At 36.1% G+C, this 14,041-nt stretch overlaps 1 protein-coding gene across 5 annotated transcripts in view; it reads left to right on the top strand.

The window, feature by feature from the left end:
- LYST (lysosomal trafficking regulator) overlaps positions 1-14,041 on the top strand; it is a 408,790-nt gene that overhangs the window by 308,666 nt on the left and 86,083 nt on the right. For all 5 annotated transcript variants that reach the window (XM_075995487.1, XM_075995488.1, XM_075995490.1 and 2 more), the window contains 5 exons: positions 2,969-3,106; positions 6,627-6,825; positions 10,055-10,186; positions 12,057-12,684; positions 13,777-13,954. In XM_075995487.1, coding sequence (XP_075851602.1) covers positions 2,969-3,106; positions 6,627-6,825; positions 10,055-10,186; positions 12,057-12,684; positions 13,777-13,954 — 1,275 coding nt within the window. The remainder of the gene's footprint in view (positions 1-2,968; positions 3,107-6,626; positions 6,826-10,054; positions 10,187-12,056; positions 12,685-13,776; positions 13,955-14,041) is intronic.

Below are 14,041 nucleotides of genomic sequence, written 5' to 3'. Positions count from 1 at the left end.
GTGAAATTGTGTAGTATTTGTTTTTTTTTTGTGATTAGCTTATTTCGCTTAGCATAATGTTTTCAAGGTTCATCCATGTTATAGTATCTGTCAGAATTTCCTTCATTTTTAACACTGAATAATATTCTATTCTATTCATATATCACATTTTACTTATCCATTCATCAGTTGAGGGACTTTGGATTGCTTCCACATTTTAGCTATTGTGAATAGAAGCATATACTTTTAAATAATTTATCTAATTCTTCTTCTGAAGAAAAGAATGAATTTATTGCTTCAGTGTAATGTTAATTATAAATAGAAATCTGGAGATTATTTCCCATGCAAAGGTTTGAACAGCCATGGGTAATGCTGAGCTGGAGGGTAAGGATCAGAGCTTGGGCTGGCTGAGAATACCACACTCAAGCAGGAGCACATAGGCTTATTTGGATCAGTCGAAGGCTCACATTTACTGAAAACTCTGAAAGGGGGGCATGCTAAAGTCAGAGGAGTCAGGTCCAGGAGAGGAAAATGGACACATTTCTGAGTAGGAGAGCCGCACTGGCTTAGGAGTTGAGATGGTGGTGTGTAGGGTAAGGTTTCATCATAAGCATAAAGTAAGCAACATAAATAGATCTTAGGTCTAGGCACTGCATCTCAACACCTGTAATGAATGGGCTGGACCCAGCCAGGGAATGAGTATAGGGCTGTTTTCTTTCTGCCCTAGTTTTAAACAGTCTTAATTGTATAGGCTTGTAGGCTTATTAGTTCTAGTGTAGACTGTTCCTTCCACATGTAGCAGGGCTCTAGTAAGTATTGGTGGTAGGTATTCGGGATTTTTGCAAAAAATTAGATTGTCTATAATTAATTAGAGTATAATAACATTATCATCAAACATAATTATTTAAAGAGCAATTCAGAGTATATATACCTTTAGAATTTTAAAAAATTGATTATTCCCAAATTTGGCAATAGTCCCTAAAAATTTGCTCATTACTGATAATAAGTTGTGAAGCTGGAAAAAACTCTTCTAATATATTAATAAAAATAAACAGGCTGGGCGCCATGACTCACACCTGTAATCCTAGCTCTCTGGGAGGCCAAGGTTGGTGGATTGCTCGAGGTCAGGAGTTTGAGACCAGCCTAAGCAAGAGTGAGACCCCGTTTCTAATAAAAATAGAAAGAAATTAGCTGAACAACTAAAAAAATCTATATAGAAAAAATTAGCCAAGCATGGTGGTGCATGCCTATAGTCCCAGCTACTCAGGAGGTGGAGGCAGTAGGATTGCTTGAGCCCAGGAGTTTGAGGTTGCTATGAGCTGGGTTGACACCACGGCACTCTAACCCAGGAAACAGAGTGAGACTCTGTCTCAAATAAATAAATAAATGAATAAACAAACATAGCTCAAACATGCTAGAGGAAAGAGAATTATTTTTCTGTTGTTCTTATAGAAAATTATATTACAAAACTGTTATATGAAGAGGCAATCAAAGAATATGCAGCCACAAAACATAAAAGTATTAAAAAGACATGTCAAGCAGCTAACTAAACTATTACTATTTTTCTGAATTTAGTGGTATTTATGGTATTTTTGTATTTTTAAACCTTGTAATTTGTTGTAATTTCTTTTCTCATCTGAATAAATAGTCACCTTCAGATTTAAAAAAATAGAAGATAGATAAAAATAAGTGAAATATTATAGGTAGAGAAAACAAATAATTACAAGGATAGCATATGTAAACAAATTGTATCAAAGGCAGTATAAATATATAATAGTGAATATGCTCAGTTGCAGATTGGAATATCCAACCTACCTAAATATTGCAGTTTATTTAGTATTTCAAAAGAGCAGGCAAATTTGGGGTTGATTTAAAAAAACATTTTTTATTGAATTCAAAGTAATGAAACACACATACATTTCTATGGATTTGAAATAAGATTTTCTTACCTAATTATTTTTGAACTAACATTGGTTTTTCTTGTTCTTTGTCGTTGGTGGTTTGTTTATATTGTCACTATTTTATTTTGGTACTATTTTTCAGATTTGAATCAAGTTTTCATACTTTGGTGGCCTTGTCTTCCAGTTTTCATATGGCTTTTGCTTTTAGCGCATCTTGCCTCTATCTCGTGAAGAGAGAGGTACATTGGTTAGAGTAGTATGATTAAGTCTATCAATTCCTTGGCCTTTTCATTGTTCATTGTTGCCATATAATGGCAGGAGAAATAGTAAGACCTGCAACCCCAAGCCAGCTAATTTTGCTTTTTGTTAAAAGCTTTGTTGAAAGGTCAATGGGGATAATAAGATGAGGAGGAGATTATCTTTCAGTATTAGTTATCTATGTAAGCTCTCTTTGTCTCTAATATTATGTTTAACTTAAGATTGATTCAATACGGGAGGAGCATTTTAAGGCACCATCAAAGGATGCTAACTACTCTTTGAAGATGCATAGTTTGTAGTTCAGAGAATTCTATTAATTTGGACTTAAAAGTAAATTAGTTAAAAAATGCAGAATTTTCACATTGTCCGTGACTTTTCAATTTAGTATGATTTGTTCTAAAATTATTTGGTTAAATTCTGTGTATGCAAATTGGTATTGAAATGTATACATTTTAATAACATTCCTTGAAGATAAATTATTTGAAAACAATTATATTGGAATATGTATACTTCTGTAATTTGAATAAATCCCTCAAAATAATTCACCTTTTGAAAATACTTATATATCGTTTAATGCCACAGAAAGGGTAATGTAATAAAGCACCTAATATTAATAAAATATTGCATTCAACATGGGTAATTGGAAATGACCTGTTGACAACAAAAAATAATAATCGGAGAATGAATTTTAAGATTTGCTTTTTTCAGACAAATTTAAACTTTGATACTGAATATATACACAGTGTTAAATTGTGTTATGTGTTTTCTAAAAAGCAGGAAGCCTGTTTTTCAGCAACTATGTGCTTATTGGTGTGTGTTTATTTTCTCAGCAAGGTGTTTGGGAAACTCTGCTAGCTGCTCTAGAAGTCCTCATCAGAGCAGATCACCACCAGCAGATGTTTAATATTAAGCAGTTATTGAAAGCTCAAGTGGTTCATCACTTTCTACTGACTTGTCAGGTTTTACAGGTACTTTTCATGCAACTTTACTTTTGGAGAGATATTTTCTGTAGTTGTTTCTGTGTAATAATTCAATACTTTGGACATCAAATTTTTGTGGGACTTTCAATGGGAATTTTTTTCTCTCTTTTCCATCTTCTCTACTATCCAGGTTCTCTTCTTTCAACAAATAATATAGGCGTTTTTCAACTCCTGCCTCTTATACCTTGATCTTCACACTGTCATCATTCCTTACTCAATTACAAAAGAACAACTACTAAATTTCTGAGATTTTTTTTGAGTTGGGATATAATAATAATTCTGTGATGTCTTAAAGATCATAGTTAATTAATTTTTTTAAGTTTTAGAGTATTATGGTGGTACAAACGTTTTGATTACATGAATTGCTTTTGTGCCATTTGAGTCAAAGTTATAAGTGTGCCCAGCACCAAGATAGTGTGCCTTGTACCCATTAGGTGTGCATTTACCCATCCCCTTCTCCCCCTCCCACCTGCTTGATTTTCGCTGAGTTTTACTACCATATTGTACTCACTATTTCATTAATTTTAACTATTTCATATTCCTTAAATAAAAACTTATAAGTATGCATTGTTTAAATAAGTATAAATTTACTAAAAGAATTAGCGTCTTGAAAATGTAGCCAAAAATTATATTAAAAAGTGGCACTAATTTCACCATTTATGTTATAATGTATGTGCTATGGCCTGGCTTCTAGTTAAATTTTTTTCTTTGCGTTTACAGATGTTCTTTTATCTGCAGACTATCTTTCAAGTTTTTTAAAAATGTCTAAGGCATCTATTGGAACTTTGTCAAGTTAGATAAGTACAGATACTCCATGGGATCATCAATATATTATACTTTTAGTGCTTTTGCTTCAGTGGTACTAGGGGCTTCTCATTGTGGTTTGGGCTAAAATCCAAAATCCGTGACAATTATAATATGGTCTATATGATCTGGCAACCACTCCAGCCTCATACTACTCAGCCTCCCTGGCTTTCTTTCCCTTCCTTAAACAAGCATTCTCCCACATCAGGGAACATAGTGTTCTTTTTGCCTTAAAAGTTATTGATCTCATCCATTTTATCTGGCTAACTATTGCTTATCCTTCTTATGGCAACTTTAAACTTACTTCCTGAGCGATGCCTTCCCTGTCCTTTCCATCTAAATTAACCCCTTCCCCTTTATACCCTTATTCACACTCTGTGCATATACAATTTGTTAGTTTTACTGTTTTTTATGAGATTATGGTTTATTTCCCTCCATACACCTCCTGAGGGTGGCAGGGATATGTTTTTTGTTGATCACACTGTAACCTCAGTGCTTGCCACACACAAGCACCTGGTAAATATTTGTTAAATGAATGAATTCTGAAAAAAAAAATTTTTTTTTGCCTTTCTTGGCTCTTATGGTAAATTAGACTATTGTCAGGAATACAATTTGGTGATCTCTCAGGCCCCTTGCTTACTGAATGTTTTATGCGTCATTTATGCATCAGTTTTCCTCTAAATTTTGCCTATGTATATTCGTTTTGAAATTGATTGGCCAGTTTTCAATGAGTTCATATGACAGTGTGATATTCTTGTAGTTTATATTTTCTGTAGCTGAGGTTACAGGGGGACGTTCAGTGACGGTGACTGCTAGGCACTTACAGTAGTGAAGCCTTGGGGTTAGATAAGCACTACAAGATAGACAGATGTAGTGAGAGAATCATAGAGGGAAGAACCATTCCGGAAAAACCATTTTCATGGTGTGAAACAGGAAAAAGGGGCTATTGAAAGAGAGATAGAAAGAGTAATCAACGAGGTAGGAGAAGAAGCAGGAAACTTAGTAAAGTGAAAGTCAGGGGTGGACAGAGGGGAAGAGCATACATAGGAGGAGGTGGTACCTTGAGCCAAATGATGTGGTAGGTTCAGAGAAAATGTAGACAGATAAAGGGCCACTGGCTTAGAAATTCTTAATGACTTGCAAGATTTTAGTAGCATGGAGATGGCAAGAACCAGATTTCAGGCAGCATGTGTGGTGGACCATTGGAAATAGTGAGAATAAACATGTATTAAAAAGTCCAGCAGCAAAAGTAAAAAGAGAAACAGAATGTTAACAAAAGGTCAAATTATGGGATTTTCCCCCCCAATAAAATAGGATACTGGTAACTATCATGAAGTTAGTGGAGAGTGCAAGATTTAAGAAACTTGAGCTAGCATGCACTTAGCAATGATTAACTGATTTTGCAACCAGGAAAGTTAAGAATATACAAGGGGTACAATTTAGAAGAAAGGCAGATGTTTGTACCAGAAATAGCTCTATACTGGAACTCAGGAGATCTGTGTTTCTGTCTTAGATCACCACTTGATGGTTGTAAGATCTTGGCAAAGGGATTTTGTGTTTTCTCCTTCTGTAGAATTAGTGTTCTCTTCTTTAATCTGAGGTAGTTAGATTAAATTGTTTTAAAATTAACATGTACATTTTAAGTACTTCAATTCAGCAATACACAGGATAAATGAAGAAGGGTAAATGTAGAGATATATATTTGGACATAGGGAAAGGGAAGATGAGGAAGTTTGCCTCCCATACCCTTGATCGAGAGGCCAGCTGCTATCTATTGGGGAGATGGAATTGGAGGATAAAAACAATTTATTTATATCATATTTATTTTTAGTAATTACTTGGCATTCTACCAAGTCTCATTATTCCAGGCAGTAGATGATGTAGTAGAAAGAGTTCAGTGGCCTGCGTTTGATTATAATTGTACTGCATACATACTTTTGGGTTATAATTGTACTACATACATACTTTCTGTGTGGTATATGCTAGTCAAAAATGAGCCTCTTACTCTAGAAATGAGGGGTAAAACCTCTCATAGAGCTGTTGTGAGAAAGAGCTTTGTAAACTGGAGCACATTGTATTAATGTACTAATTTTGTCTATCAGAAATTTTCCCTCCTGATCCCATAGTAGTAATAGTAGTAGCAACAGAAGAAGAAGAAGAGGAAGAAGAAGTAGTATCAGTAGTAGTAATAGTAATAGTAGTGATGGTAATACTAATTGTAGCTAATATTTACATGGGGCTTACTATATGTGAGGCACTATTCAAAGAATTTATGTTCGTTAATCCTTGGAACAACCCTATGAAGTAGCACTAGTAGTATTCTCATATTATAGACAAAGCAACTGAGGCATGGAAATGTTACATAACATATCTAAGGTCACACAGCTAGTAAGTGGAGGAGCCAGAATGCAAACTTAGGTAGTTTGGCTTTTGAGTCTATACTTGTGGGTGCTAAAATATAACTTTGCCTCTGTTAATTAAGGTAAATGGGCTACAAATAAGTTGCTATCAATTTTAATGAATTTTTAATAATAAGATTGCTTGACATGAGAAATAGCAACTCAACTTAATGATAAATATGGTCAGATTCAAGTTGTAAACCAACAGAATTCTATCTTAAAAAGAATATCTTGCTTAAATGAAAAACCTTAGTTAAATCGACAGTTCTTTAAATCTAATGAGAGTTTGATTTTTATTTTTTCAGGAACACAAAGAGGGGCAGCTCACATCCATGCCCCGAGAGGTTTGTAGATCATTTGTGAAAATTATAGCAGAAGTCCTTGGATCTCCTCCAGATTTGGAGTTATTGACAATTATCTTCAATTTCCTTTTAGCAGTTCACCCTCCTACTAATACTTACGTTTGTCACAACCCCACGAACTTCTACTTTTCTTTGCACATAGGTAAGTATAATCATTTTTTGTTAGATCTTGGCTATCTCCATTTTTGTTTTTATTCTTTCCACTTGATCCACATTTGTTTGTTATTTGAATGGCCTCTCTGTACTAGAAACTGTCCTAATTACATACTGGGGTTGGTACAGGCAGACAGTTATAGAATGAACCAGACATGGCCTCTGCCTTCAGGGAGCCTAAATAGCAAGAGAAGAGAGGAGACATACACTCAAATAGCTACAATAAGAAACAATATTTGGTAAGTACATAATAGATAAAAAAGAAGAACTAATGAGATTTCGGAGGAGAAAGGGTTGCATCAGACCACTGTGGAAAGAGAATATTTAATAGGTTACATGATACCTGACATAACATTGAAGAATTTGGGGAGAATTTGAAAAAGGGAGATTTGAAAAGGGAGATTAGAGAATTACCATTTCAGGCAAAGAGAATTTCTTTAAGGGGAGGAAAAATGGAAAGAGAAAATAAGGAATAATGAATTTTACCTAGATATAAAGGACCTATAAAGGAGTATTGAGAAATAATGCCATAAATATAGTTTATGACATCATTTATTTATTTTTCCCCTAAGGTCATATTAAAATCGATCCTTGAATGTAAGGCCAGAGAATTTGAACTTATATTCTAGTTAGAGGTCACTGAAAGGGTTTTTTGTCTTGAGGAAAGGGATATGATGTAAGTAAGTTATTGCAGTATGATTCAGGAATAAGAAACTAGAGATAGACCAATTATAGTGGTCTATAAGAGACAAAATAATAGAATCTGGGCATGGTAGCAGTAGAACTAGAAAGGAGAGATAAATGGAGAAATGGGAAGGTTAGGGTGGAATGACTTGACTCTGGGGATGTTAAGGAAAAAGGATAATACTTTGGCTTTATGATACTTGTATTTGAGGTACCTTGTAGTTATTCATGGTATGATTGTCTAGCAAGCAGTTGGAAATAAGGGTTATGAAATGGGGGAGGTTGTAAAGAGCTACCCACATAGAAGTGAGTTGAAGCTCTGAGAACAGATAGGACCACTGAAGAAAAGTATGTAGAGAAAGGAAAGACAAAGCTAAGGATAGAACTACTGTAATATTACTATTTAGAGAGTGGGACAAGAAAGAGGAATGAATATAAGAGAAAGATGGAATAATTAGAGTTTTTTAAAAACTAGAGAAATATAATGTAAGAAAGAAAGAAAGACTGTACCTATGAGAAAGCTAAGTAGTAAATTTGGTGTAGAAAACTGGTTGTACAACATCCATTTTAAGAAATGTAATAAATGAATAAAATTAGTGAGCAGGCCAGGCACAGTGGTTCACACCTGTAATCCCTGTACTTTGGGGAGGCCAAGGCCAAGGGATCACTTGAGGCCAGGAGTTCAAGACCAGTAACACAGCAAGATCCCATGTCTACAAAAAGTAAAATAAAATGAGCCAAGTGTGGTGATGTGTGCCTATAGTCCCAGCTACTTAGGAGGCTGATGCAGGAGGATGGCTTAAGCCCAGGAGTTTGAGGTTGCAGTGAGCTATAATGACACCACTGCAACCTAGCCCTGGCAGCAGAGTGAGACCCTGTCTCCAAAAAAATGAAACTAGATGAAAATGAACTTAGTATGACTTTGTGTTAGGCTCAGCACATTTAGTAGACAAAGGACTGTGGGTAAAGATTCTGGAGGCAGGGTGGTTCCAAAGTTGAGTAAAACATGGTCCCCAACCTTGAGAAACGTACAGCCTAGTGGAGAGGAGAGACGCATAAACAGATAATTATACTATGCCATGTGGAAAGCACAGTGATACAGAAGTCAACATTTTGTTTTCTGCAAGCATAGAGCATGTGAGAGCTAAGGAGGCAGTTCCTGGAGGAGGTGATGCCTGCTCTGAGTCATAAAGGATGAGTAGGAATCAAAGGGAAGGGCCTTCCAGGCAAAAGAAGCAGCTTGATGGGGAGCTGTAAGAAGTTTGTGCTGTTGAAGTGTAATGTAGGAAACAAGGCTGGAGTGGGGCCTGGGGACAAATAGTGGAGAATCTCCTAGACTAGAAGTTTGGACTTTATCCAAGGTGGTAAAGAGGCAACAGAAAGCCACTGGAAGGTTTTAAATAGGAGTTGACATTTGAGAGAGAGAATTCTGGTAGCTGTGAGGATATGAGGGTGACAAGATATCTGTCAAGGACACCATTTAGAAATCTGTGACAGTAATCCGAGTGAGAGATGGTAAAGCCTACATTATGGTAGAGATGAGGAGAGTTCAAAAAATAAGAAATAAAGCCAGTTATGTCTGGTGACTGACTTGCCATGGATAAAAGAAAGGTAGTGATCAAGGGTGGCTCCAGGTTCCTACATGTGGGGAATGGGTACTTCTACCAAGCTAACCAAAGAACAAAACAAAAATAGTGAATTTAGGGCAAAAAAATGATTCTGATTTAGATTTGTTGCATTTGTGGTTCATTCAAGAAGTCAAGCAGTTGAGTTATGAAACTCAGAAGAGGAAGATTAAGCTAGAAGTATTAGGTTAGGAGTCATAGACACTGAAAGGGATATATAAAAATATGAGACATAGTTCTTTCCTCAAGGAATGAACAGATGAATAGTCTTCTTGGAGAGACTATAACATATAAAAAGTGAACAGTTAAATGTTAAACCATATAAATAACTATAAATATAGTTGGAATTCAAAGAAAATAGAAGTTAATGTGGCTAGAAATAATCAACAACAAAATAAAAAATTATATAGAGTATAAATACTCATGTATGTGCATTAGTATAAAGTATGCCATATTTTTTTCTCTCTGATCATCTTTTTGTCAGAATTTGTATTTAATGATCTGCCTTTAAAGTTTTTTTTATCCTTTTTTTTTTTTTTTGAGACAGAGTCTCACTGTGTTGCCTGGGCTAGAGTGCTGTGGCATCAGTTTAGCTCACAGCAACCTCAAACTCCTGGGCTCAAGCAATCCTTCTGTCTCAGCCTCCCGAGTAGCCAGGACTACAGACATGTGCCACCATGCCCAACTAATTTTTTCTATATATATTTTTAGTTGGCCAATTAATTTCTTTCTATTTTTAGTAGAGACAGATCTCGCTCGTGCTCAGGCTGGTTTCGAACTCCTTGACCTGGAGTGATCCTCCCACCTCGGCCTCCCAGAGTGCTAGGATTACAGGCATGAGCCACTGCTCCTGGCCTTTTTTATCCTTTTTTAAAAGTTGGCTGTCTCAAAAATTTTTTTTGATTCTAGATGGCAAGATCTTTCAGGAGAAAGTCCAGTCAATAATGTACCTGAGGCATTCCAGCAGTGGAGGAAGGTCCCTTACAAGCCCTGGATTTATGGTAATAAGCCCATCTGGTTTTACTGCTTCACCACATGAAGGTAAAAATAGCAATAATGAAATTATGATCCTTCCCATTTTAGTTCTGAATATTCTTAGATAATTAAATAGTACATGTTTTAGGAGTATGTATTGTACAACCTGATATTCAGACTAAATAAATAGAAGATTAAACTTAAAAATTATAGAATTTACTTAAGGAATCGTTTTCACAACTTTCTGGTATCAGTAACTTACACTCAATCTAACAAGTGATATGCAGCAAAGGTCCTTAGGAGAACTTAGAAAATGGATTTGGCTCATGCTATCTTGCTCTGGCATTCTCTGTCCTCACTTATAGCCATTTGTCCTTCACTAAACTTCTGATTTATTTTCCCATTCTCTTCAAAAGTTTTATTTGTCTTCCTCTCTTCTTTCTACCTAAACCTATCATTTTAGATAACTTCACTTGCCAGATGAATGGCCATCTACTACTCCAGCTTCATGCTCCTCGCCTCAGAACACCTTTCCCTCTACCTTGTCTGCCAGTGTGCATGGCTCCGTCTTGGACTTTGTCATCATCCAGAATGCTTGCAAGCACCTCTGAAACTCCAGAATCCCACTCTCTATCTATAATGATCTTTTTAAAATCACATGCATCACTCCGAAACATTTCCAAACACTTTACAATCATCCCTCAATTTTTTCCAGGTCTTTTGAACAGAATCTTTTGGCACCTTTTGCCCTCTAGCCAAAATCCAGATATAACTAGAGAAAACTTCTGAGCTATGGTACTATTTTATTACTACAAGCCTTTGCTCTAAAGCAGTTCATTTAGTGCCTATTTACATCAGTGTTTTTCACATTTCCAACATGCAGAAAAATCACCTGGAGAGCTTATTAAAATACAGATTCCTGGGCCCCTCCCTCACATATTCTGTTTCAGTAGATATAGGTTAGAGCATGAGAATGTGAATTTCTAACAATTCCGCAGGTGGTGCTGATGCCTGTGCTGCTAGTCCCTGGACCACACCTTGAGTAGCATGTACTTTTATATACCATATACTTAAGCATAGGAGCGATTTTTTTGCTTTCCTACTACATACAATATTAGAAGCAGCAAATTGGAGAGCCACAGCAAGAAGAAAGAAAACTGGTACTTCTCTCTAATAGCAGCAAGAAGTGACTAAAGAAATGAAGGAGAGACAGAACTGTCTTAGACCATTTAGTCCAGTAATAACAAGAAGTATTACTATTTATTGAGCACCTATTATATGCCAGGTGCCATGTTAGGTGTTTGACAAATATAATCTCAATCCTTAAAGCAGCCCTGCAAAGAAGATATTAAAAACTCTCATTATACATTTGCAGAAACTAACACTCATTTGGTACAATTAAGCGATTTACCTAAGGCCACTTAACTAAAAGACCTATCGTTTAAATACAGTTAAATCTAGTTACAAAGCCCACATACTTTCTGCTGTATCAAATTGCATCCTGGTGATTGCCAGCCTGAGATAAACTAAGTTTCACTTAATTCACTTAATTTCCCTACAGTAGAACCATTAATCCTAGTGGCTTTGAATCATTTAGTCAATACAGTATTTTGTTAAAGACATGTGAAAAGACATAAGTTTTTGCATGATAATTGTAGGATTTTCATAAATGCCATTGATTAAATTGAGGAAAAAAAGACATATGTTTTTGAAAGAGTCTAATAAAAAGAGGTTAAAATAAAAGTTTTGGCATTGAAGAATTCTACACATTATTTACTAGGAAATTCTACACATTATTTACTAGGAAAATTAACCTGTGTGGATTCTTTAACAGTACTAGATAAATGGGCTATTGCTATGGTTGTCATTTGTAGCGAAGAGAAGTGGTCTCACTTAATAGATTTTTAAGTCGTATGTTTTTATCTCCTCTTACCAGGAAACAATTCCTTCAATATTATTCCACGGCAAATGGCTGCCCACATGCTGCGTTCTAGAAGCCTACCAGCATTTCCTACTTCTTCACCAGGAATACAGCCACGGAAATTGACTGCAAGTTTGGGTTGTAGTATCGACAAGTTACAAAATATTGCAGATACTTATGTTGCTACCCAACCAGAAAAAGAAAAACCTTTGGGGAGTTCTGACACACTGAAAAAAGGCAAAGAGGATGCATTCATCAGTAGCTGCGAGTCTGCAAAAACTATTTGTGAAGTGGAAGCTATCTTCTCAGCCCCAGCCTCTGTCAGTGATGTCCCAAAAGGAACGTTTGGATTTCCAGCAGTCAAAGTAGATAATAAGGAATTGGGGGCAGAACCCAGACCAGAGGACGTCAGTCCTGGAGATGAGTCTTGCCCACGCCGACCTGATTACCTAAAGGGACTGGCCTCATTCCAGCGGAGCCAGAGCACTATTGCAAGCCTTGGGCTAGCTTTTCCTTCACAGAATGGATCTGCAGCCATCGGCCGTTGGCCGAGTCTTGTTGATAGGAACACTGATGATTGGGAAAACTTTGCTTTCGCTCTTGGTTATGAGTCAAACTACAACCGAACTGCAAGTGCTCAGAGGTACTCATGTATTTTTGTGTACACTCCCCCCCATTTTTAATGTTTTTTGAAGAATCTCTACATTTCTAGAAATGTCTTCATTGTGTCACCTCTTATAATACAACAGATCTGTTAATAACAAACAGAAAGGTGCTTTTCTCCTCATTTTAATACTAGATAAAGTTAAACCATAAATATCTCTCAAAGAAAAGAATATCTTGTAGTTTATTTAATTCCTTACAGTTATTAGAGAAAAATTCTTCAGTTCAGAGAATTGATAAAGTTTATTATTATTTCCAATAACATCTAAAGTAGCACTATCCAATGAAACTTTCTGCAATGATGGATGTGTTTTATCTGTGCTGTCCAATGCAGTCAGCACTAGCCACATATGCCTGTTGAGCACTTGAAATATTGCTCGTGCAACTGAGGAACTGAATTTTTAATTTAATTTTAAATAGTGTAAATAGCACAAGTGGCAGTGACTACTGTATTAGACATCATAGATGTAGACTAGAGTAGTATTTAGTATTTAGTAGTAGAATATATGTCTGAAAAATCAGTGATAAAAAGTGATGGTAAATTTGTTAATTACAGTTAAATTAGGAATCATTTCTTAAACATTATGCATATTTGTTCACATATTCACATGTGAACACATTTGTTCACATATAATATTCACATATTAAAATTATTGGCCGGGTGCGTTGGCTCACGCCTGTAATCCTAGCACTCTGGGAGGCTGAGGCGGGTGAATCACTAAAGGTCAGGAGTTTGAAACCAGCCTGAGCAAGAGCGAGACCCTGTCTCTACTAAAAATAGAAAGAAATTAATTGGCCAACTAAATATATATAGAAAAAATTAGCCGGGCATGGTGGCACTTGCCTGTAGTCCCAGCTACTCGGGAGGCTGAGGCAGAAGGATTGCTTGAGCCCAGGAGTTTGAGGTTGCTGTGAGCTAGGCTGATGCCACGGCACTCTAGCCCAGGCAACAGAGTGAGACTCTGTCTCAGAAAACAACAAAAGTTATTACTGCTCTTCAGAGTTCCCAAGGTAATCATGTACTTTTCTCCCTGATATTGTGTTAGTAAGACTTTTTTGGTCTCTGTTTTAGTGTAACCGAAGACTGTTTGGTACCTATATGCTGTGGATTATATGAACTCTTACGTGGAGTTCTTCTCATCCTACCTGATATGATGCTTGAGAATGTGATGGACAAACTTATTCAAGCAGACTTACTTTTGGTCCTCGTTAACCACCCATCACCAGCTATACAACAAGGAGTGATAAAAGTAAGGGCAAATACGAGATATATTGTTTTAGTTCTGAAAAATAAATATATGTGTAATTTTAAAATTTGAATATATATTGTTCAAGTA

The sequence above is a fragment of the Microcebus murinus genome, chromosome 19 (assembly GCF_040939455.1).
Source record: "Microcebus murinus isolate Inina chromosome 19, M.murinus_Inina_mat1.0, whole genome shotgun sequence".
Lineage (NCBI taxonomy): Eukaryota > Metazoa > Chordata > Mammalia > Primates > Cheirogaleidae > Microcebus > Microcebus murinus.
Note: the sequence above shows the minus strand (reverse complement) of the source record. Positions and strands in the feature narration are given on the sequence as shown.